This window comes from Mustela erminea, chromosome 11 (assembly GCF_009829155.1).
Source record: "Mustela erminea isolate mMusErm1 chromosome 11, mMusErm1.Pri, whole genome shotgun sequence".
Lineage (NCBI taxonomy): Eukaryota > Metazoa > Chordata > Mammalia > Carnivora > Mustelidae > Mustela > Mustela erminea.
The window spans coordinates 105,886,119-105,912,441 of record NC_045624.1 but is presented as its reverse complement, the minus strand read 5'-3'; the positions used below and the strand labels follow the sequence as shown (position 1 = coordinate 105,912,441).

General features: G+C 41.8%; 1 protein-coding gene and 1 long non-coding RNA gene across 3 annotated transcripts in view; one reads left to right on the top strand and one right to left on the bottom strand.

Moving 5' to 3' along the window:
• Positions 1 to 26,323, top strand: part of POU6F2 (POU class 6 homeobox 2) — a 370,943-nt gene that overhangs the window by 225,452 nt on the left and 119,168 nt on the right. For both annotated transcript variants that reach the window (XM_032305906.1, XM_032305905.1), the window contains exon 5: positions 25,974 to 26,323. In XM_032305906.1, the coding sequence (XP_032161797.1) occupies positions 25,974 to 26,323 (350 nt within the window). The remainder of the gene's footprint in view (positions 1 to 25,973) is intronic.
• Positions 1,086 to 26,310, bottom strand: LOC116569587. The gene is made up of 3 exons (XR_004277089.1): positions 26,226 to 26,310; positions 6,340 to 6,474; positions 1,086 to 2,889 (listed from the first exon to the last, which is right to left on the bottom strand). It is a non-coding gene; the product is annotated as an uncharacterized LOC116569587 (long non-coding RNA).

The window sequence follows — 26,323 nt, the reverse complement described above, 5'->3', positions numbered from 1 at the left end:
TTGGAAGGGACCTCAACCTGAACTAGGGAACGATCAGAAGGAAATACCTCCAGAGAAGCAGGCTGCCTCCCTGTTTGGAGAGAGCCATCATGGTGCCTGGTTTTTAATGAGATCTCAGGAAGACAGAGTAGGGAGTGGATTATCTCCCAGGGTCTGCCCAAGGTTCCCACTGACCTCTTTCCCCTCATTCTTGAAGCAATGAAAAGCCCTCAGCTGAAGCTCTTTTCTGAAAAGCCAAGGAGAGAACCCATTCCTACTAAGCAGGAGGAAATAGTAGCCAGATGGGGCACAAACTATATATGTAAAAAAGCAGCTTGGGTACTTATTTTTTAAAATACATAAAATCACATCGGTCTTCTCAAAACCTTCTAATGGTTAACCTCCTAGTTGCCTTCTCTTGCTTCAGATTTTTTCTGTAACACTTACCACCTTTTCACACGTATGAAATGTACCTACTTATTATAGTTAGTAGCCTTCTGTTCCTCTCCACTAGAATGTAAGCTCCCCAAGGGCAGATATTTTGTCTGCTTTTATTCCTGATTTTTCTTTAGTACCTAAAATAGCAGCTGGCCCTTGCTAGGAGCCCAATAAATGTTGCTGAACTAATGAATTAGTTATCCATGAAGAACATTACAGCACTAAACAAGATGGAAGCAATTCGATGATGCAGTTATGTGGGTGTAAGTATAAAAATATAGATGAAAGTGGCTATGATGGTAGAAAAAAACACATGAAAAGGCAGATAGATACATAGGGTTACCTGGGTGGCTCAGTCAGTTAAGTGGCTGCCTTCAGCTCAGGTCATGATCCCAAGTTCCTGGGATCGAGCCTCACATAGGGCTCCCTGTTCAGTGGGGATCCTACCTCTTCCTCTCCCACTGCCCTCCTACTCATGCTCTCTCTCTATCTCAAATAAATAAATAAAATCTTTTTTTTTTAAAAGATAGATACATATGGGTAGATGTAAATAAAGGAGCACAGTGTGCAAAAACTAAGTGAAGAATTTTTTAAAAAGAAAGAAATCCTCTTGAAAGGAAATGAAAGAGAACATGAAATTAGTAAAGCAAGACTTCAAAGAGGTGATGGTGACATTGAATTAGATTTATAAGGAATTTAGGAGCTACCAAAACACAAAACGAATCAGAATAATACCATTTAAAAATAGATGAATAAACCAGAGTCATCAATGAACAGACTACAAAGAGCTGGTGGTAACATTGAACAAAATTTATAAAGAAAGAATAGAGGAGCTAGCAAAATACAACATGAATTATCAGAAACATCAATGAACAGAATATACATAGCTAGAAAACAGAATACAGTGTACCTTTATGTGGTGAAAATAAAAGAGTCATAGATTAAATCGACCAGAAGGGAAAAAAGATATGGAGAATAGACAATGATGATCCAACATAATATAATTGATTTTCCAAAGAAAATGAAAGATGTAATAGAAAAAATATCTGGACATGAATGAAGGACTGAATCAGCATGAAAAATACATTTGGGGGGAGTGAATTAATGCAGAATATTTGCTATAAGACATATTTTCGATACTACTACTGAACTTAAAGGTTAATTATTCAAACACATAAGCATCAAAAGGAACTTACCTAGAAAGGATAACTAGTAAGTTGGTCTCCAACTTCTAATATTTCAGAAGATGATGGGGTCAAGTCAATAAACCTTTGAGAGAAAAATGGCCTAAACATTTTATCCCAAGCCAAGCAATCCCCCAGCAATAAAATCACTACTGTGTAAGAACCCAAGGAACATGGCTCTACTGAATACCAACTCAGCAAGGAGATGGATAGAGACCCACCTGGCTCATAGTAAAAACCAAAGTTCTTACAATGGCTTACGAGATCCCACACCTCCTGTTTACTCTAATGTTTCTAACTCCATTCCCCACTCCCTTATTTCTTGCCCCATGTACTCCAGACTCACTCACTTCCTGGCTGATCCCTAAACGCATCAGCCACACCACCGGCCTTGCACTGTGTCCTCTTCCTAGAGGGTTTTCACTCCATGTTGGAATGTCTTATTCTCTCACCTGTCTTGTGCCCCCCTTGTTATCCTATCTAAAATTTCAGTACCCACAGATACCCTCTTTTTCTCCTCTCTGCTTGATTTTTCTCCTTAGCTATTATCACCACCTCACAGACTTTCCTATCTCTTTTCCCCTACTAGAACAAAGTTCCCTAAGGACACAAATTTCTATCTATCTCTTTATTCCTTTAACAGTCCTGAAGCATAGTAGGCATACAAATATTTACCAAATAAAGGAATAAATCCCCTGGACTGAAACTCCATCCCTTCCCATCAATCTCCTTACAATTTTGAAACCAGAGTGAACCCAAAAGTTGATGAGTCTGAGTAGTCTGAAACCCACGTCTTGTTAGGACCCCCTGAATACTGAGCCTTTGTGTTAATTGAACCTAAATGAATTAGAAAGAACATCCAAGAAGTCTTGTACTGCTTCTTTTGGATTGTTGTGAAAATAGTTTGGACATTTACAGAGAGGTAGTTTTTCAGTTTTCCAAGACAATCATCTTGCAGTCAGAGCTGATAATAGAATTGGCCTCCCTGCCAAGGAGGACTGTTAAAACAGAGGTTGGATGTTTCCTGAAAGGGACCCTAGGCAAGAAATTCTCACCATGTAGAGGAGTTCAGTCCAGCTCCTTTAGAGAGAGCCCCCAAGGTCTTCTCCTGCTCTGAGATTCTGTGATGCACGTGTGGTTCCATTGTAGTAATGGTGCTTTGCAGATGTTGACATCTGGGGACTGGAACTATACTCCTGACTGCAGGTGGCCGGTTGCTTCACCTGTTCCTATGGACTGCCCATTGAATTGCAGCACTTCCAGTGGACAGCTGGTTGCCTGGTCTTTCCTGAAAAGATTTACAATTCATCAGTAATTCCAACTGGAGAAATCCATCTCCTGTAATGAAGTAAGCAGGACACCTCCAATATCTTTTGAAAATTGTAACTACATTAATATGACCTCTAGGCAATTCCTCCAAGCTAGACGTGGGCCCTGGCTGAAGCAAGATCCTACATTTCCTGGCAGTGAAGATAAAAGACTTATAAGAAGGTGCTAAACTTTCTAAACACAGTTGAGCTGGTACCAGGCATTTCGGTGAGAGACACATTCATGCTGGGTGTCAGAAGGAAGAGCATGGAATGAATGTTTCTGTTTGTCTGCATTTCAGTTTTGTTGTGTTCATTTTTCTAATAATCATACTGTGTGGCTAATACTGTTTCTGAGTCCAACTGACAGAATACAGCCTTCATGTTCATTGCAACAGTGAAAATTTTGAACTCGTGTTGCTATATTAAACAACAACAACAACTTGTTTGTACTGGAAAGTTGGGAGCTAAATTAATCATACTTTTATTTTATGGGATACTTGAACTCAAATGTAGCAAAGATAGAGAGATATAAGGCTCTGGGGGAAAAAAAGAAAGAAAGGAAAGAATTATTCCCAATAGCTCTTCAGAAGTCCACCTCCTTAAGTTTCAGTGATGCCTTTAAGGAGGTAACTTTTCAAAAATCTCTTGGCCGTGGAACCATGACAGCGATAACCTTCATAGAGCTGGTTTGGATGAAGCTTCAGGTGATCAAAATTAAAAGACAACAAAAATCCAGACTTCTGTGGCCTTACGTACAACATTTCACTGTGTTTCGCAGCATTTCTGTGACTGAGATTTATGGTACTGCCTATTTTAGTATCCTGCTTTTACAGCCATAGAAAGAAAGGTTTGTGTTTCCAGTTCATTGCTGGGGGACGGGGGAGGCCAGCTATGTATAGGTTAGGACTTTTGAAGGAAGCTTCCTGGCTGTTCTAATTCTGTCAACCATCTGAGAGAACCTTTCTTTTGTAAATGTTTTCTTAGCAATGTACAATGCTGATTTTTCCAGGGAAGCATAAGGACTCTGGAGTCACAGCAAGAAGGATTCTGCTGGCTTGACTTGTGCCAGTTAACCACAAGGGGTTTTTGTAAGAACCATAGGAGATGGAATGCTGCATGTAAAAAGTGAATCATCAGAAAACTTTTTGGCTTATTACTTGGTGTTCTCAGATTGATAACTCTGCACTGTTAGAAAGATTAAGTCCACTAGTTTAGGGACAATTTCCATTCTCCTCTATGTTTCTGGCAGGCAGCCTTTCTGTACCAATGGCCTCTTATCGTAGCTTCTGCAACAGTGCGGCTCTGCTCTTCTGGGGGTCTACCTTCCCTTTTCCACCTGTCTCCCCTCCAGAGCCACACCCCGCTCCCGGCTTATCTCACAGACCTCCTACTTCAATCCAGCAGCTGGAGTCTCCAGCAGCAGAAACAGCGGTAGATTAGGGAGAAAGGAGGAAAGAACAAACACTTTCAATGTTCCTACTTTATGGATGGCTCTGAGCTAGGGGCTCTACATGGGTTATATCATTTGTGTTCATAATATCCATGTGGAGTCCCTAATTTTCCCAAGACCTAAGACTCAGTAAACCATTTGCCCAAAATTAATTACCCCATCCTTTTGCTATACTTGTCCTATGGGGAAATCCTGCCAGTTCAGGTGGGAGATGTTGGTGGAGAGCAGACTGAAGTCCTCCTTGAATTCAAGTTCTATTTAATAGTAATATCGGTAACAATGAGAGTAACAGCAATGAGAGTAGAAAAAGCGATAATAGTAACAACACTAACAACAGTAGTAATGACGGTAGTAGAAATCTCAGAAGGTTTATGCCTCCCCCTCCTATTGACAGGCTTCAATATTCAACTTGAGGTCTTTTCAGCGTTCCTATTCTAAATGCTCACATGGTACTATTCAGATCCCTCAGTCAATGGGTTTGAATTTATGTCATTGCCAAGGACCCCCTGAACACTAAAAAGGACATGGTTTTTGATTTCCATTTTAACTAGAACGCTAACAAAGCGATTGTGATCTTGTGCAGAGCTGCTTTTGACATTCATCCCAGCCAGATCCAGAGACTCAAATGAAAAGGTTTGGCAGCAAAGTGTTCGGATCTCCCGTAATGAGGCTGAGAAAGACCTAAGAACCCCGAGGCCCCTTTGAGCTCCTGGCCAGAGCCCAGTGGTTGTGTGTCAGGAAGGGGCAGGCAAATCAAGGCTGGAGGGCTGGCGGGGATTGGGGGGGCCATCACCAGCAGTTCCTACATCTGAGAAGTTTTTTGTGTCCAGCTCTGTATGACTTGGGAACACCTCAGTTGGTCTAGCACACGGTGCTCTAGGTACCGTATCTTCTGAAAGACTCATTTTCTTAATCATCTTTCTAATTTTGCATCCGCATATTTTTGAAGTAGGAGTTTCTAAGACAAGACAGGAGGTTCCTCTCTCCTCTGGCCCCACATTGCTGCGGCAGGAGTTAGATGAGACGTTGTGGCTATTCTGAATTCCAGGAAAGAAATTTATTGTATTAACTGTCTAATAATTTTAAAAAGGGAAAAAAGTTTTACTACTGTGGGTTTGAGTCTTTTTGAATATCCAATCTCTGGTTATATACCTTCACTTGAAAAGCAAGGGGCAAAACCAGAGAGGTCCCGTGCAACCTCCGCCCCAGATGACAGGAGCTTCCTGGTGATGTGGCGTTGTCTCCGTCTGAGAGAAGAAAGCATCAGGGGCTCCCCTTCCTGCAAAGATAAGCAATTCACTCTATTCCAGAGCAGCACTTTCTCTTTCTTCAATTCTTCTCCCTCTGCAGAAAGCCATCCTATAGGCCAAAAGGGAATAGGTATCACTGAAATTCTTTACCTGGCCTTGAATGTGTGGGAGGGGCTCTATTTCCCAGAGGACCACCTAATTCACTCGCAGATAAAATGATTCCCAGCTGAACTAGAAATACGCTGCCCACAGGGCTGGCCCTCACTGATGGTTTATGAAAGGCAGCAGACGCCCAGAGAGAGCCGCGGTCCCTTCTAACGTGCACACTGCCTTCTTTCACATGCCAGATTGCTTGGGAGAGGCCCCAGGGCCTCAGGAGGCCTTCGGAAAATATCTGTTGCCTAAACAAATGAAGATGTATACACGATTCAGTTTCTGTGCCAATGATATTTTTCAAGTTTAATAATTTATGGTCAAAAGCTAAGCGATAATAAATTACCATGGGGATTTTTTTTCACTTACTTGTGTTATCTGCGATGAAATAGTTCTTTAAGAAGACACTTTTGGAGGCCCTTCTAATTAGTTCACTCATTCAACCATGTGTTTGCCGGGTTATTACCCATTGGACTTGAACTGCCCCTAGAATTCTAAGCCAATAAAAGTCTACCTTGAGTATAAGCGGTTATTGGTTCAAAATATATCCAAAGTTTACAGATCTACAAGCCTACCTTTTCCTCTGTGTGCACTTGGGCCAATCATATGAGGTCTCTGGGTCTCATTTTCCTTATTTCTCAAGGGTGAGGTTGGGTGCAATGAGTTCCAAGGACCTTGCCAGCTCTTATTTTCATACATTTGGCAGAATCCTGGCAGAGGAATCATCAAATTAGAAGTCACCCTTTTGTTGCAGTTGGCCTCTTAAAGACTGCGTTCTATTTCCCTCCCTTGTCAACCTGATCTTCACACCAGCAGAAACACCCTTCTTTCTTGCCACTTGCACTGGGTTTTCTCTCTCTTTTCCCCACACTAATCCTACTGCTGTCCAGGGGTTTGTAAATGCCTCCAAAAGAAATACATACTCATGTATGTCAATAACTTACAGGCTATGTACATATGCCGCCAATCTGTTAGGCTTTTCTCCTTTAAAGATATTTATTTATCTATTTATTTATTTAAGAGAGAGAAACAGAGCACATCAGCAGTAAGAGGGGCAGAGGGAGATGTAGACCTCCTGCTGAGCCAGGAGCCCCACTCGGGGTTCGATCCTAGGGCACCAGGATCAGGACCCTAGTTGAAGGCAGGTGCTTAACCCACTGAGCCACCCAGGTGCCCCCAATCTGTTAGATTTTGGAGGGTAAGAAATATCCTTGGTTATCTGGGCGTTCCCAGGCACCCAGCACAGTGCCTAGAACCCCTTGAAGGCCAGTGCTACTCGAGGATGAACAACTTCCTTCATGTATCAGAAGCAGCTTGGTGAAAAGTGGTTAGTTCCTCAGCCCACTGGAGGTCTACCTAATCAAAATCTGTGGAGCCTGGAATAAGCATTTTTATAAGCATCCTAGGTGATCCCTCCACATCCCAAAAATTGACAGCTTCCTTAATAGTACAGTCAATAAATATGTGCCCAATGCTGAATGCATGTTTCCAAAGGAAAGGACACTTACCCTTTCTCCCCAACAAAGGTCTTGGCCTCACAAGGGCCACACTAGGGAGAAAAAGCACAGAAAAAGTACTGAGCACTCAAACCAGCAGTTACCAAGTGTGTACTGCAAAAGACCCTATCTTCCCTCTCAGGAAAAAACAAACCGAGGCTCTGATCCTCTAACATTAGTGTAACCACAGGCTGAACAAACAGGACTTGCTCAACGTCATGGTGACCCCTGCTCTCACTTCAAATTCATGGACTAAGGCTGGTTCTTCCCCTGCCTCCAGATGACAATTCACAGAGGTCCCACAGCTTCTTTGGCCACTCCTGAGTAATAGAAACACTACCTTGATTTATTTCTTTCTTTACTGAGAGAGCGTGTGCGAGAGAGAACATGCATGCAGAGGGGAGGGGCAAAGGGAGAGGGAAGCAGACTCCCCACTGAGCAGGGAACCCAGTGTGAAACTTGATCCCAGAACCTTGAGATCACGGCCTGAGCCAGAACCAAGACACAGACACTTCACCAACTAAGCCATTCAGGTGCCCCAACACCACTTCACTTTAATGAGAACAATGTCCAGATGCAGTAACAGGGGCTCCCCTTCCTGCAAACATCCCAGCTGTTCCCCACCTCAGGTTCCAGCTCCTTTACCCCTGACCACCGACAGGTTCTGACCCCTACAGAGGTGAGGAGGGCAGGGACACCCGACTTGACTGGCAGTCTGCCATCCAGCTTCACGCTCACTGGACTTGGAAATATTTATAGGGGACTCTTCTTTCTTTGAGGGGTGGTTTCGTGGATTTGAGAAAACCTCCAGTCCACCTCCCAGTCCTGGCCTTTGGACTATAGATCCTTCAATGTGGGTGATACCCTACCTCTAAATGCTCCCTGCTGAGACCTGTTCACCCTCCTCAGAACTCTCTCAGATGGGCTCTAAGATGGTCCACACCAGCACTCCCTCAGGCACCTGGCCCACACCTGGCCCCTAGGAAATCCTCACACAAACCTGAGGTGCCAGCCACTAGACCCGCCATCTTTCCTTTGTTTGCCCATCAGAGCAGCCAGTCAGCCTGTCTTCCACCTTTTGCATCGTCCGAACTAAAGCCCTACACAAGTCCAGTGTGTCTCCCCAGTGCCAAGATACAAATAAGCCCTCTGTGTCATTGTGTGAAACCCCTCTTTCTTGACATGAGGTGAAAGATACAGAGTCCCTACTCTCTACTCACAGAACACCAATAACTCTTTCCAAATGTACTATTTAAAAGTATTTTCCTTTATGATGTAGATGAAGAGTTACGAGACGCCCACCTCATTCACAGACAGCCTCTTTAAAAAATCAGCCCCTTGGTCCAGGAATGTTCTGTGGTGTCTGATATCTGCCATTATAGGATCATGTTAACCCCTCTAACAGAACGAGACTGCACTGGAATATTTTATCATGCCTTTACTAAAAGCTCAAAGAGTAAGCTGCCATCAGATAGTCTTTGAGCTCACTCAGAATGAATCTCCATGTGGCAGAGAGACCTTTAACTCTTCCCACCTGGGAGGTCCAGAGCATAAGCAAGGACTGTCGAGACCGGACCCAAGAGAATAAAACCATCAAAGGGGCTGGAATTCCCTCTGCCACCTGCAGCCCACCTTCCGCACTCTGAGTCTCGGTATGAAGACCCACCTCTCCACATCAGTGGACACCACTGGGGGCCCCATGTTTCAGAGAAAGCCAGTGCCCTTCACCCTCACCTGTAGCCTGATCCCAGAAGTTCTTACCTTGGGTAGACATCTATGGGTGGGCTTCACAGGCATCTGAAATCTCCTGAAAAGTTACGTTAAATTTTCAAATATGAACACGTCTATCAAGCACAGGTACGTATTTTTAACAGATTCTCAAGAGGGTTCATGATCCAGGCTCAACGCAGCCTCGGAGTCTCAACATGGTGTCAACAAGGACAACGACGCTATACTATAACACAGTCTGTGTGAGAGCTATGGAGGATATGTATACATCCCACAACCAGGACAGCATTGCGATGCACCTACTGTACACTCAAGCCATTCAGTCAGACTGGAGGTCTCATGTAGGAGAATCAGGGGAACAAACTCCAGAAAAGGGGGCTGAGGCTAAGCTGTGGGCGGTTTTAATGTGAAGGCTGAAGACTTATACTCATCTTGGAGAATAAGGCAAGAGGGGAATACGGTTAAACAAGAAGTATTAAACTATCACATTGTGTTGTGATTGGCCATCTGCCTGTCTTTCCCCCCTGGGTGGGTTGTGAATGAACTGTGGGAAATCAGAGTCTAATTCATGTTAATACTTCCCTCGCAATGGTAGATGCTTAATAACTTGTTAGAGTCAAGAGGGAAGATAGGGCAAAAGGAAGGAAGAGAGGAAAATGGGAGAAAGAAGGAAGAAAGCAGAGGGAGAAAAGGAAAGGGGGAACTGTACTTTCAAAATGTATTTTTTATTATATACATTTTGTAGATGGTAGCTACTCTTGTGATCAGCATAGTATAAAGTATAGAGTTGTTCAATCACTATGTTATACACCTGAAACTAATGTAACATTGTGGGCCAATTATGCTTCAGTTTAAAAAGAAACTGGGTGGCTCAGTGGGTTAAACATCTGTTTGGGGCTCAGGTCATGATCCCAGGATCCTGGGATGGAGTCCCTCATTGGGCTCTCTGATCAGTGAGGAGCCTGCTTTTCCCCCTCCCTCTGCCTTCTGCTCTCCCTGCTTGTGCACGCTCTCTGTCAAATCAGTCAATCAATCAATCAATCAATCTAAAAAAAAAAAGTAAAAGAAAAAGAAAAGGAGCACTTATAATATATAAACCATTGTTATGAAGCATATATGTATACACACACATACACACACACACACGTAATGGAAGAGAAAACAGAAGATCATTACATTGGTCCAGGCAAGCAACAATGAGAATTACTTATATTTATGAGATGCTAGTGTTGCCATAAAATTCAAATTCTCATCTTCCTCTAAACAGTTAATCTACAACATGTTCAAGATTTGTATTTAATGTCTTAATTCATTATAAGTAGAAAGGATCTATAAGTGTTGCTTTACCAACACTGTTAGTGACTTTACAATCATCCATCCCACACTTTTGCCCTGTTTCCCTGATGAACAGAGCATGCATTTGCTGATGGTGAGGAGTAGAGTGTGGGCATGGAGAGAGGAGACAGCCACTGACCCATGGGGCCTCCACATCTACTACATCTGTCCCTGCCCTTCTACTACTCACTCCCTACTTAACCAGCCAAAGCCCTTGTTATGCCTGGCTGACTCACAAATCCTGCTGGCAGGGATGTACTAAAAACCTGACCTTCAACTCAAACTCTCTAATCCATATGCTCTATGATGTTTCTTCTCAGATTAGGGGGAATTTGGATCAGTCCTGGGTTCTGATGACATTTTTTGCACTTCTAAGATTATGATTTCCTCTGTCTGTGGCAGACCCACCTGAAGCTCTTGGCTGTTTTTTCCAGATAACCTTTCAAAGAGCATTCTAAGCTTGTCCTTTCCTCTTTGACCACATTTTATATGCATACTTCATGTTGAATTTCTGTAGCACACCTTCAAATCTGGAATCCCTAAATGCTCATTCACTTCCTTTATGAACATCCTAGTTCATAAACAAAATTATTCCACAGAATTTTTAGGTCTTGGTCCAGGCTCCAGATGCATATGTCTACCTTTGCCTGTATGGTCACCAAAAAGGAACACAGGAATCCATACCCCTCCACAAAGTTGATTGTAAATCCTAGTCTTTTAGAAACCTCAGCAATGAATCTCTTTAACCTCAAGAATTCTCCCACGGCATCTCTTCTCTTGTGAGCCAAGCCAGAGCAAGCCAAGAGCAAGCCAAGCCAGAGCAAGCACATGACACAAGGTAAAAATAACAAGACGGGGGCGCCTGGGTGGCTCAGAAAGTTGAGCGTCTGTCTTTGGCTCAGATCATGATCCCAGGGTCCTGGGATCCAGCCCTGTGTCGGACTACCTGCCCAAGGGGGAGTCTGCTTCTCCCTCTCCCTCTACCCCTCCCCCACCTGTGCTCGCTCTCTCTCTCTCTCAAGTAAATAAATAAAATCTTTAAAAAAAAAAAAAAGGAACAAGATAAAGTGAACAAGTGGTAAATCAGGTTACATTCCCCACAATTATCATTTCTCAATTATTTAGTGAGCATCTATTATATGCAAGTTGCTGAGAGGAAGGAGGAAGATTAAGAAGGAAAAACAGACTTGACTGAAATGGTTACCTTCTGTAGGAAGATATTTGGCAAAAGAAACAACAGGATACACGTTATTCATCATAATGCGAGGCTCCCCATGATTGTCTCCTTACAGGCATGGGGAGAAGAGCAGTTCATTCTGGCTACAGTGGGGACCAGCCCTGGCTAGCAGGACAGAGTTACTCAGCTTCAGAACTTGCTGCAAGATCTTCTGGATTTTTATTTTTATGTTTATGTTTATGTTTATTTTTATTTTTTTAGAAAAATGAGCAGTGCATATTTTATGCAGGCTCTCCTGCTTCTTTAATCTTGTTAACCAATTCAGACTTTTTTAAAGCCCCATTTCCATAAGTTGTGCTGAGTTCTGTACCACCACCTTCGCCCTCTGATTTGGACATTGAGAGTTCTCAGGTGGGGTTAAAATGAGTCTGGGAAGGAGGGCTGGAGCAAAGACAGTCATTCTTGAATATGGATAGAGCACTCTGGTTCCATTCTCCGGATCATGGAAACTATCATGCAGTCTTTTTTTTTTCTTCCATTAGCAGTGTTTTAGGAAGATAATTCTGGTGGCAGATGGGCACTCAACTCATGACTTGATAACATTTGTCGAATTAATGAATGAGACAAGAGAGCAGAGAAGGTAAGCCATTAGAGGCCAGGTAATTAGGCTCTTTCAATGATCTAGACAATAATGAGGTTAAATTTAGGAAAACAAACATGGAAAGAGAGTAATAAATACAGATACTATCTGAGAGGCAGAGTGATGCCCTCATGCAGGTCATTAACTACCTCCCCCATATTTGTCTGGCTTTCCTCCTTCCTGGGAGTTGATGAGATGACACCTCCTAGTCTGGTGTTTTGTTTAGCACTGCCACGTGTTGTTAATGGCCAATGAGCTGCTATAGAAAGTGATGACATGACTTCTAAACCAAAGGGTTAAATCCCCACCCCTCAAAAGCTGTCATTCCTTCTGGCATCATCTTGGCCGCGTTCAAGATAGTGAGAGCTCCATCAGCTTGGACACGGAAGTGACTGCAACGAGCTAAGACCCCCTGCCAACTGATGATGACATGAAAAGAAATAAACTTTGTTGAGCTAATCCACTGGGATGTTAGGGCAGTTTATTACCACAGTATAACCTGATCTATCCTCACTGATCACGTTTGTGTTTGCCTTTTGCGTCCATACTGCATTAACAAAGTAAAAATAATGTTACTTTACTTCTCATGAGCAAGATCAACCAGACTGTCAGAAATCCACAAAATTTACTGCGAAAACACGGGTGCCAGCATAGGTGATACCATATTACATTCTGACCGCATTAATTTTCCAGCATCTATTGCTTTTTATGAATTTTCCAAAAATTCTTCTTTTGATGGCTCTGTTCTTCCAGTAGGGTTTTCATTAATATAATTATTTCGTTGAAACTAGTTTTCCTCTTTTTAACTTACTACATACGAAAGCTTAAAACAAACTATGTGAATTGGGTGGCTAATTTGCATGTCAATGCAACTTCATCAAATAAGCCTTGAGGTGTAGTAATTATTCTACTAAAGACTTTTGCTGCAGAGTTGGGAAAAGAAAATACAAATGAGAATTACAATAATATGGTGATGTAATAGGAGTAACTTTTTGCCATACAGTTAAAGTCATTTTGGAACAAGTTTCTTTTCAATGAATCTGGAATGGAACTGCAAATCTAGCAAGGACATATGGTTAATTCCTATGTTTCAAAATACAAAAATAGGTGTAGCTTAAGGAGAGTTTTATCACTTATTGCGTGAGCCAAACAATGCTAGGATACACGCGGTCCTAGAGTCATCTATAGATTCTTCATCTACAGACATCTTCATCTGTAAAGTAGGAGGAAATATATGCTATTTCCTCTTCTCGAGAAATAAGCAAGATCCCATGAGATAAGAACTATTAAGCCTTATTGGTAACCTTGACGTTGTTGTATGGGAACAACGGTGCATCACCTGTAGTTTGCCATTCAGTCCCCATAAGGAAGGCTTGTAGTACTATGCGGGAAGTGAAAAAGAGGAGAACCCAGTCCGATTCTTAAAAAGAACTCTCTTGCTATACATTCTAGCATCCAGAGCCTTCTAAAGGAATCAGCTACCGCATCTTTGTCACTTAACTTTTTTTAATCTGAACTGACAGCTCACTGGAGAATAACTGTAGGGAATAATCCCCACAGTGGCAGAGGGATGGATTAAATCAACCATGAAAATAAGCACTGGCCCATGTGTCTATAGCCTAAAAGAAATTTGAGTGAACATAGTGCTGTGTTTAAACCAGGCACCATATACTTTGAATCGCCTCTAATATTTTCTCCTGCAAATGTTCATTGGAAGGGAAAAGCAAAGAGAGACTGCTGTTTTGAAGGCCGGTGTACATCTTGCTTTGTCTGATAAGTGTAGAGAATTATGTTATTATTTTCTTAGCATAGGAATAGCAGATGGACATACTCCTTCTCTTCCCCCATACCCATAGCTCCCTTTTTAGTGAACACGGCTTCACTTCTACGCTAATGATTTGAAATTTTCTCTGGGAACACCACGCTCCATAAATGTTAGCTATAATTTTAAACCTTTTAACCTCCACTTAAAAGGTGGATTGGCCTTTTGAGAAGAGGTCACCGAGGAAGTTAATAACTGTTTCTCACATTTATGGGGGGAAAATAATGGGATCGAATGTTACGCGAGCGCTTCTTTGAGCTGCTTCTTATTCTAGCCAAATGCATTTTCTGTCATTTAACTCACATGGCATTTAAGAAGGTGAAGTGTCATAATCAGTGATGTTCTCGGACCCTCAAATCTTTCAGAACAAAACAAAAACCCACTCCTGATTATTCCTGTGTTGGAGAATGAGCAGAGCCTAGAGAACCATCACCCATTAGGGGTCTCATTGCTTTCAACCGTACTCTTTACTAAGTCTCTGCCGACTTCCAGAAGAGAAGGAAACCAGTTATTATGGAAGGGTTAGGATTTGCTGATGAATAAATTTGGTCTCATCTGCTGAACAAATAGATTTCAAGTCAAGAGTGAATGTTGCCATAGATAGTCTATGACTCCCTGCAGGTTATGGAAAAATCAATCAAGCAAAATCAAGGAACATGTAGAATCTATCCACAGGAATTTAGTCAAAATGCACATTCAAATCCTAGGCGTTCTCATTTGATATGCTATTAACACCCGAAGAAGACTTAAAAATTTGATGGGAAAAAGCAGGAAAAAGCAGGAGGGGGTTATTTAAATCTTTTTTGAAAGGAAGATCTTATTTTTAAAAAAGGTTTAGTATTGATAGAACAGCATTTTTGTCCTTTACTCATGTTGTATGCTTATTTGAAGAGCACAATATCCATCCCACGTTCCTCAACAGCTCACAGTGATGCTTTTCCAGTGCTGGGGAGAGTCTGGCTAGTTCCCAGGTTGTCCTAGCTAGTCAGAGAAATTTCCAGCTCTGGTTTCCCTCTGCACCTTTCAAGAACTTTTTTTGTATGTCTTTCTCTTTTCTACTTTATATTTTTGTCTAACTACCTGAAAGGCTTTCTTTGCCTTCAAGAAAACTGCATTGGTTAAGAAATCCATATGCATAAACCCCTCTTAACACCTATTTACATTTTTAATCAATCAAAGACATTTACCACACTCACTTACAGCTTCTCTTCAGCATGAACTAACTAGGTTTCACCACACTGCATAAATCTGATTACAGATTAATCCAGGCAGCCTTATTAGAGTGTCCACTGACAGATAAAGGATAAAGAAAATGTGGTACATATGTGTACCATGGAAGATTCTTCAGACATGAGAGAAAAGGAAATCCTGCTGTTTACAACAACCTGGATGGATCCTGAGGGCATTATCCTTAGGATATCCATATATCCTAAGCCAGACAGAAAGACAAATACTGCATGATTTCACTTATATGTGGAATCTTTAAAAAAAAAAAAAAAAAAAACCTCATAGATTCAGAGACCAGATAGGTGGTTGCCACAGAGAAGTGGTATTTGGAGTGGATGAAATGGGTCAAGGTGCTCAAAAAGTACCAACTTCCAGTTAGAAGATACGTAAGTTCTGGCGATGTAACGTACAGCATATTGAATATAGTTGACAATACTAGATCATATATTTGAAAATTACTGAGAGAAAATCTTACAAGTTCTCATCTTGCAAGGATAAAACAATTGTAACTCTGTGTGATGAAGGTTGTTAACTAAAGTTTTTCTGGTAATTATTTTGCAATATATAAATATAACAATCAAAATGCCATACACCTAAAACTAATACATTCAATTATACCCCCAAAAGAAAACAATTTTATTAAACTTATTTTATATTGAAAATAATTTATTATTTCCTCCAGAGACACTGATATATATATGTAATTCATATATATATAGTTATATATGCAATTTTGTATGGACATATACATTGTATATAAGTGCATTGTATGTATATGTAAATTGTATATATAAAAAGTATATTAAAATACATCATATACATATGTATATGTATTGCATATATGCATATTATGTATATGTGCATTATATACACCATATATATGTATATATATTATATTTGCACATTATGTGTCTATATTGTATATATGTACATTGTATATATATATACCTTGTATAATGTACATTTCTTGTTCACATATAGGTATATAATTTCTTTATTGAATGGTCATGTTTGACTACAACAGACAGAAACATCTTTAGATTACTCCTAAGTGGACCATTCACAGTATTAGTTCTACATATATGCATGCATAAGTTTGAGTCAGAAAAAGCAAGATGATGGTGTTCTAAGGTCAAGTGAGTTTGGTGAGTGTTGGATGAAAAATGCTAATCAGGTTTCTTTAATGCCAAAATTCTAAGTTATTGATATTCTAATGCTCACTGTGGGTTTCCAAATATAGAATACAATATACAGTATCTCTCAAATTATTTGACCACAGAATGCTGTTTTTTCATGAGATCCTGTGGAATGATGTTTGGGAATGTGTCTCACCTGAGGAAAGAATGTCTATTGTGGACTTTTTTTTTCTTAATTATTTTTTAATTTTTTTAAATTTATTTTCAGTGTAAAATAAATTCATTGTTTTTGCACCACACCCAGTGCTCCACGCAATCCATGCCCTCTCCAATACCCACCACCTGGTTCCCCCAACCTCCCACCCCCGCCCCTTCAAAACCCTCAGATTGTTTTTCAGAGTCCATAGTCTCTCATAGTTCACCTCCCCTTCCAATTTCCCTCAACTCCCTTCTCCTCTCTAACTCTCCTTGTCCTCCATGCTATTTGTTATGCTCCACAAATAAGTGAAACCATATGGTAATTGACTCTCTCTGCTAGACTTATTTCACTCAGCATAATCTCTTCCAGTCCCGTCCATGTTGCTACAAAAGTTGGGTATTCATCCTTTCTGATGGAGGCATAATACTCCATAGTGTATATGGACCACATCTTCCTTATCCATTCGTCCGTTGAAGGGCATCTTGGTTCTTTCCACAATTTGGCGACCGTGGCCATTGCTGCTATAAACATTGGGGTACAGATGGCCCTTCTTTTCACTACATCTGTATCTTTGGGGTAAATACCCAGGAGTGCAATTGCAGGGTCATAGGGAAGCTCAATTTTTAATTTCTTGAGGAATCTCCACACTGTTTTCCCAAAGTGACTGCACCAACTTGCATTCCCACCAACAGTGTAAAAGGGTTCCCCTTTCTCCACATCCCCTCCAACACATGTTGTTTCCTGTCTTGCTAATTTTGGCCATTCTAAGTGGTGTAAGGTGGTATCTCAATGTGGTTTTAATTTGAATCTCCCTGATGGCTAGTGATGATGAACATTTTTTCATGTGTCTGATAGCCATTTGTATGTCTTCATTGGAGAAGTATCTGTTCATATCTTCTGCCCATTTTTTGATATGATTGTCTGTTTTGTCTGTGTTGAGTTTGAGGAGTTCTTTATAGATCCTGGATAACAACCTTTTGTCTGTACTGTCATTTGCAAATATCTTCTCCCATTCCATGGGTTGCCTCTTTGTTTTGTTGACTGTTTCCTTTGCTGTGCAGAAGCTTTTGATTTTGTTGAAGTCCCAAAAGTTCATTTTCGCTTTTGTTTCCTTTGCCTTTGGAGACATATCTTGAAAGAAGTTGCTGTGGCTGATATCGAAGAGGTTACTGCCTATATTCTCCTCTAGGATTCTGATGGATTCCTGTCTCACGTTGAGGTCTTTTACCATTTTGAGTTTATTTTTGTGTACAGTGTAAGAGAATGGCCGAGTTTCATTCTTCTACATATAGCTGTCCAGTTTTCCCAGCACCATTTATTGAAGAGACTGTCTTTTTTCCACTGTATATTTTTTCCTGTTTTGTCGAAGATTATTTGGCCATAGAGTTGAGGGTCCATATCTAGGCTCTCTACTCTGTTCCACTGGTCTATGTGTCTGTTTTTATGCCAGTACCATGCTGTCTTGGTGATCAAAGCTTTGTAGTAAAGCTTGAAATCAGGTAATGTGATGCCCCCAGTTTTATTTTTGTTTTTCAACATTTCCTTAGCGATTCGGGGTCTCTTCTGATTCCATACAAATTTTTGGATTGTTTGCTTATTGTGGACTTTTCAAAAGGAGGTTTAAGTCACAGTTGGTGTCGCTGAAGGAGCACAGGGTGAAATTGGTTCCATCCAGCCCAGGGAGCTCAAGGAGTTCTATCTAATTAGTGTTGCAGAATGGATCCAAATATAACTATACTCTCTCACACCCAAAAAGACAGGTTTATAAAACGAGAATGTCTTTTTTAATTTACAAAAAGAAATATAATTGTTAAGTGGACCTGATATGATTGTCCTTTGGCGAACAATTTCTCTGCTTATAGAAGGACAAAACCATGAAAATTCTAATCTTGGCAGAAGATTTGCAGATGACCATGAATATGAAATTAAGCATGTCGATTATTCAAAGATAATATGGCCATGAATGTTTGCACAAGGAGGTATATCTGCCCCTCTGGGCCAGATAGGTCATGGTCTCAGAACACTATCCCAAGCCCAAAACTGGTTTCTGTAAAGCGTCTCTTTCTGTGCTTCTGGTGATAACTAGCCTCTGTCTGATGGCTAGTTACTTCCTATTGCTATGTTAAAACTTTCATCAGTTCAGGGCCTTCAGTGGAAATGATCTCTAAGCAATATAATAGCAACACCCTTTTCTGTTTTGTTCAATCCTCTATCACCAGCATTCTGTTCAGTAATTAATTGACCAAAGTATTAGAGGCTGGAGACCACCTGTCTCTTTAACTTGGCTTGGTGTATATATAGATATAAATATAGATAGATATACAGATGACATACATTATGTCTGTAGGTATGGGATTATATATAGATATAGTGGTGTAAATGCAGATATAGGTGGATATTATACAGATATGTATGTGATGGTGTATTTATAGATATAAATAGATATATCCTTGTCTACATAGAGAAATAGTCAAGGGGACCTGATATGGTTGTGTTGTGACCAAACCCTTATAGATGAGTTCATGCAAATTCATATCCTGTCACTTTGAAGGCATTTCTGAGTACCTTTCTGGGCCTGCTACACAGTATCATGACCTCTGGTGGTAATTATCAGATACTGTATGGTAGTTCTTAGGAAGTTCTTTGATTCTGGGGCACTGGAGTCACTTCCCCCCATTCGAGAATAAGAAGCTCCAGGAGTTTATGCCGCAGACCACCTGGAGGCAATGACTTCCTGGTGCAGGAAGAGGAGAAGATGAGCTTCAAGACAGGACAGGCTCTGAGTGCAGTTCATGCTTCAGAGCTCCTGGGGAGAGGATGAGATAGGGGAGGGGTGGGGAGTTCACCTAAAATCTCACCACCCTTTGCTTCTTGCCCTTCTCTATCCTGTTGTTCTTTACTCCCACCCTAGTTTCTTCTGGATGCCCTTCTTAATAAATCACTGGCACTTGAAGCCTTGGCTCAGGGTTTGCACTGGGAAAAATTGGATCTAGGAGACTGACTTTATAAGGTTATTGGGAGGATGGAAAAGAAATATGAGGGTCTAGAACCATGCCTGGCCCCAAAGAATTAGCTATTGTCCTACAAGATGCAGCCCAAGTGTTGACACTGATTTTCTAGAAACCTTTGTTGATGTAATGCAGGCATGTAGTTAAAAATCATTACAGTGAGAGGGTTTGTGAAGAAATGCAGCTGTACTCCTCCCTACCCTCAGGATTACTCCTCCAAGGTGAGCACATTGAACAATTCCCAGTTTCATTCAGGTCTTACGGTCTTATCTCCGTGTTTCTGAATACTTTCCATCTCTACCTGCCTCTTCATTTATTAGCTGGATGTCTCATCTGCTCATTTCCTGCTATGGTGTATGAGGGTTTAGTTCCTTTACAACATCTGCTTCCCTTTCCTCCCTTCCACTGATGGAAGTATAGCCCTGATCTTAGTTACCTTTATGACTTCAAATATCACCTTTAAATCCCCATTTGTTCGGTCCCCTATGGAGGGGTCTCTTGAGTCCCCACTTAATGCTCTGGTTCTCACTTCCCCTCCTCCCTCCCAGGAAATTTTCACTTCACATTGTCAAGGATTTTAGTAGTGTTTATGTTCTCATTAAATCTTGCATACCTTATTTACAGGCTGTTTCAAAACTTGAAAGCCAGTAAATACTTTTAACCTTAATATGGCTACCTTATTATTTCCTACAAAGCCAAGAAGTATGCTGTGATCACATGCCCTTCTAGTCTGGATTTTAGTGCCACTCAAAGAAAACATTCAGATAGACTCTCCTTTTGTCCTTCACCAAGTCCTCAAAATCACACCACATCTCACTGCACAACTGGGTCATGTTGTCTGTTTCTTTTATTGTTTCTTATAAAACCATACCTTGTTCTTATATTGTTTGTTTGTCTTGCCTGAAGTATCTTATTACCCATCTTTTTTTATTGTGAGAAGAAATGTATCCTTTTTTTAGGAAGTGGCTACCATCTTCCAGCTTCTTCTTTTTCTACAGCATTCAACCGGTTCCACCTTTCTCCTTGGAGCTCAGTGATTTCTTGTTCTGATTTGGAAAGACCCTTTCATTTCTTGATCATGGCTTTCCCAGAGAGCTTTTGTTTTTGCTAAAGTTTCTAGTTTCCTTTCTTTTTTTCCATATTTTCAAATTCTTCCATGCTCTTATATATTCTACCACTTCTATGGAATCTTCCTTTTTTTTCTGGAGAGAGCTCACCTAAACCTTGACTTCATGCTGCAATCTAGACTCATTGCTTTCTAGAACTTCCAGACACAGTTGTAGTGAGGCTTCTGGTATTTCTGGCCTGTGTGTCACACACTGCTCCCTGGGTCCTAAATATTCCTCTTTCTTGGCTCACCACCTTATTTTGTTGATTTCCTAAGAAAAGAGTGTGTAAAGATAGGATGTATAAGCTTTGACAATTTCCAGAATGGGCCTTACTCTGCTCTTGCTTTTGACAGAAAGTTGAGCCAGCAATAGAACTCTTGGCTGGGAATCATCTTCTTTCAGAACTTTGAAGGCAGTGCTCCTCTGATCTTAGCCATACGGTTTTACTAATAGGAGGTCTAATGCGAGTTTGACTTACATTGCTTTGTAGATTGCCTCTTGTCTCTCTGAAATTTTTCTAAGTTTTTAAAAAATCTTTATCTTTGGTATTCTGCAATTTAATAGGAAAGTATCCAATTGGTCCTCTCTTCTTCCAACTTGGTTGGAACACAGTTGGAAACTGGAATGGCTTCCTAAGGGCTTGGAAGAGTGTTGATAGCTCAGTGTATTGGGGTGATATTGGGAACTGACTGGCTTTTTCAGGGTACATAAGAGGACTTTACTTTGATGTGCCCACATCCACATTGGAAATCCTAATTCTTCCCCAGACATGCTTTTCAATTTCTTTAGAGAAGAGCCTTCCCATGATTTTTCCTGAGAGTTTAGGTTGTCCTAGCTCTGGTGATGGTAGGAGAACAGCTGTCACCGAAGGGCTCCCTGGCAAATCCTGCTGGACATTCCAGCAGGCCCAGCCACCTATGAGTCCCCAGCCTCCCTGATGCATTCTGGGAAGGTACGGCTGCCTTTGGGATGGCCCATGCTGCAACTTCTTCCTTTTGCTTTGCTATGGGTGCTCCTTTGCTTTTAATCTTCCTTGTTTAATGCGGCATCTGAAAGCTAACATTATGTCTCCATACTTAAATACTTGTAAAAAGACTTCAACAAGAGTAGCCCCAAATATGTCCACAAAGGCAGTAATGGGTGGCAAATTGCCCTCATATCAAAAAAATATGCTAAAGATACTGAAAGATTTCCCAGGTGTCTGTTTTCCCTTTTTTCCCAAACAGTGATTCTATTTCAATATTTTTTTGCTAGTGGAAGAACAGATTCACTTTTCAGAAGAACATTCTCAAAGTTATGGAGAGATGGCAAAGCAAGCTGCTCCAGTTGAAGGCCAGAGGAAGAGCCACTCCCTCTGGTCTGGGCTGCTGGCACCCACAATGGCAAGGGCTCTGGACCCCCTGGGTGGTGCTTTAGAATGCAGATTTTGGCCTACTCTCTGGAATTGACTTTTCTAACAAACTCCCCAAGTGATTCTGTCCACAATTTGAGATAGGCTGCCTAGAGCTGGCCAAAAAACAACCCACAAAAGAAAGAAGCTTGCGTGGTTCAGCACTAACTGGTAATTTGTAGAGACTTTTAATTGGAAGAATGTTTTTCTCTTTGTTTTCTCTTGCTATCCAAAAGATACTGAGAACAAACATTCCCCAGCTTGGAAGTTGTCTACGTAAATCCCAGCCAATGTAATTGATTCCTTTGGTGGTATGGCTCTATTGCGTGTGAGACTTCCAAGGAAACCCCTCACAAAGATTCAAAAGAAGAAGTTTTTTCTAATGTACAATTGATAAATAGAAACTGAGCAAATGGAGAAATGGAGGATTCTTGGCTCCTCCTTTGTCATATTAAATTATTTGGGAGGTTTCGAGCCACAGATTTTGTCATAGTGTTCTCTCTAGGAAGTTCAGAGTTGGCTGGAATTTTGTTTTATGTTTCTTTTTTAACACTGTAAGTTTAAAAAAAAAGCTAAATGACCTAATATAAATTTCTATGCATCTCTTTTTCTTTCATAGCTATTGGTATTGTAGTTACATTTTATATTTACCATCTACCATAAAAATCTTTAATCTTTCATGCATAAGGTCAGGGTTTCATTCCTAAAAATCTTCATTTTATCCCCATTCTCTGTAGTTAAATGTCTTTGAACCCTCCTACCGTGTGTCTGTATCTCAGTATGCTTTACACAATGAGCCCTTTAGACGCTCCTTGCTTTACCACTTTTTTTAAGCTTTTGTTTACATATTGTTATGTATGTGGCTTTAGTTCTTCAGACCAGAGTTACATTCTTGTATCACTCCCTTGTGCCTTTCTTTGCACCCAGTACATACCTGGACATATTTTATAGTCCACCACTTTTTGCTTGAAGATGCCTAATTAGTTTATGTAACTCAAAGAAGTTTTGTTTAGCTTAATTTAATGCCTTTCCAGGCAAGCTGCAGATTATGGGAAAGAAATAGCCAAGCAACGTGAACGCACCAACATAAAGGAACTAAGACACATTTGGAACCGTGTCTCATTAGTAGGTTAGGGTCTGCTGCACCTACCCATCTGCCAATACCTGTCTGCCAATATTCCTCAGTCTATCCTGCTTCTAAATGCTGATTTAGATAAATGCTTTTCTAACCAAAATGAAACAGTATGGTATTTAAGTCAACCATGAAAATAAGCACTGACATATGTGCCCCTTACCTGAAAGGAAGCAGGACAGGCTTGATTTGAATCAGGCAGGAGGCCAGATGCAATCAGATTCCCCAAATCTGTAAACTCACCAAAAGGAAAGATCAAACCCCATTCTCCTGGGACCCTACAGATTACGGGAGATCCTGGGAGGTCAGAATTGAGCGGGGCTCCCAAATCTTCAATAAAACGTGATTTTGTATAATAGGAATGTGCGGGTGACAAAATCAGGCCATTCTCTTGAGGTTCCAATACATGGGAAGACTTTTTCCGGAGGGACTTAATTTCTCAGAGCATTTTTAGGTTTGCTGCAAAACGGAACAGAAGCTTCAGAGAGTTCCCATTGACTGAGTATTTCACGATCTTGTCTCATACACACTGTCTCTACCTCTGGACTCCCAGAGCACCGCGGCTTCCATGCAAGGCAGGACATACACTGCAGCAAGTGCTGAATAGACCTAGAGTCATTCACCAACCCAGTGAGCACTGGCCATCCCAACCCGTCCAACAGGGAAGCTCTACAAGGGACCCGAGAGCACAGATAGGTATTTGATGCCCCTGGGAACTGTCAAGCTACCATTTTGCCGATACAGGTGTGCCTGGCTTTGAACAAACCCAATTTAAAAAGAAATACTAATAAACCAGATTATATGTTTAAAATCTGACTTAATATCGGAGACTAACTGGGAGCGATCTTTGCATCACTTTCAAAAAATAAGCTCTCTGCTTTCTCTAAGGTTTAAAGGCATTCAAACTTCCCGGAACCTCTGGTGCAGGCACTCCGTTCTCCACATTGTCCTTCAGAAATATCACTTAAGCCATGCGGTGTCATCTTGATATTTCTCACATTCCAGACCGTAATATCCTCTCTTCCTTCCTTTCGAGGAATGACCCTCTCTCTCTTGAACCCTCTCTGCTCTCGTTCCACAACCTCCATGGACACTGCCTTGGCCTCTCTAACCCACAGAAAACCCCTGGCCTGATTCCCTGGGTCCTTCTGGTCTACCATCAGTAGGGGTCTATAACAGTTACTCCCAGACCTGATTGTTTTTTATGAGTTAATCTTATCTCCATAAATAGACTATGAACTCCTTAAGGCAGGATTAAATCCTACATACTGCCTGGCACAGTACTGGTGCGTAGCTGATGTTCAATAAATTTAACAAAATGATTCTTAAATTTAGAGTCAGTGCTTGATTTTTTTACCAAATTCTCTAGGTGTTCTCAACACAGGGTTCAATGTGCACACACTTCTCAAGAACCTATTTGTTGTGTGAGGGCAGGTAATGCAATATTCCACTTTACAGAACCACTGGATTTTTTTCTAAAGGAGCATTTTTTAAAAGATTTTATTATTTATTTATTTATTTGACAGAGAGAGAGAAAGAGAGCATGCACACAAGCAACAGAAGGCAAACTTAGAAGCAGGCTCCCCATGGAGCAAGAAGCCTGATGTGAACTCTATCCCAGGACACTGGGGTCATGACCAGAGCCCAAGGCAGATGCTTAACTGACTGAACCACTCAATCATCCTTAAAGGAGCATTTTTAAAAAACAGGAACTCGTTTAATGTTACAAACAGGAGTTATTACTATTCAAATAGTTGACTAATTCTAAGTAAAGGAAAAGTAGGAAAACATTTCAGTCAAGACCAATGGGTTCAACATTGATCCTTGTATGTGTTTGTAGTAGTGTTAGAAAGCTTTTAGCCTGAGATTCAGGTAAAGGAGGAAGTGAACTTGTAGCAATAATTTTCTCTAGATCATTCATTGGCCAAACTTCACAGTCTTCCTGATGCAGAAACTGTCCAGTGCTAGATGGGCATAGAACAAATTTAGTGTGTTTAGTGTGAAGAAGCTCACCTTAGTTTTCAAACAACAAGGAAATCTTAAAAAGATGATTTTGTTCTCTCAGTTAAAAAGATGATTTTGTTCTCTCAGTTCCTGGCCTGTTTTTGAGGCTCTGACAGGTCATGTCTAGTTAGCACTGCAGAGTTCGCAGTAGCCTACTTTGACCCTTCCGTGTGGAGGTGAGGGGTGAGGGGTTTCTGCCTCTTTGATCAGCAGACAAAATATTCAGACTCAGGCTTTTGTCTCTGCAAAGCCAAGAAGTATGTGCCACGTTTAAGGAAAAAAAAAACATAAAAAGCCACCAAAAGCGTAGAAACTTGAAACAAACGTGTGAGCAAACGGGAGGCCCGAAGCGGCAGGTGGGAGAGGCGCCGTGGATGGGGCCTGAGATCCAAAGCAGACGACAGCTCAGTTTCTGTTCTTCACTCCGGCCGGGCACTTGCCGAAAGAACTAAACACTGGAAAGCCAATCTAGAAAGCGTTCGTGGCTTTCCCAGGCCAGCGTGGGAAGGAAGAGAGGGAAAGCGAGTAACGCTACTCCCACTTCTGGCGCAGCCCTGCCTGGCTCTGCTCGGTGCCCTTGAAAGACATGCCTGGCGGGGGACAGGATGGTCCCCTCCCAACGGCAAAGTCTCCCCCTCGAAGGGACTCTCGTCTCCCAGGGCCCCCACGACCCTCGCCAGCCGCGAAGAGACGAGGGCGGGCGAGCCAACCCTTCCGCTCGCGGCTCGCGCCGGACAAGCTGTCGGAGACCCCGCCAGCTGAGGTCGCGCGTGTCTCAACTCCACGTTCCCTTTCTCTCCTTGTAGCTACCTCATCCCTGAACTCCCAGCTCCAGCAGCTCCAGCAGCTCCAGCACCTCCAGCCGCCGCCGCCGCCGCCGCCCGCCGGCCAGCACCCGCCGCCCGGGCCGCACGCGCCCCCGCAGCCCCCGCAGCCGCAGCCCCAGCCCGCCCCGCCCCAGCAGCCGCCTCCCGCCTCCCAGCAGCCGCCGGCTCCGCCCGCTCAGCCCCAGCAGCCCCACCCCCATCCCCAGAACCAGAACCAGAACCAGAACCAACCGTCTCCAACTCAGCAGAGTGCAAGCCCCCCTCAGAAACCCAGCCAGTCTCCGGGACATGGCCTTCCGTCGCCGCTCACGCCACCCAATCCTCTGCAG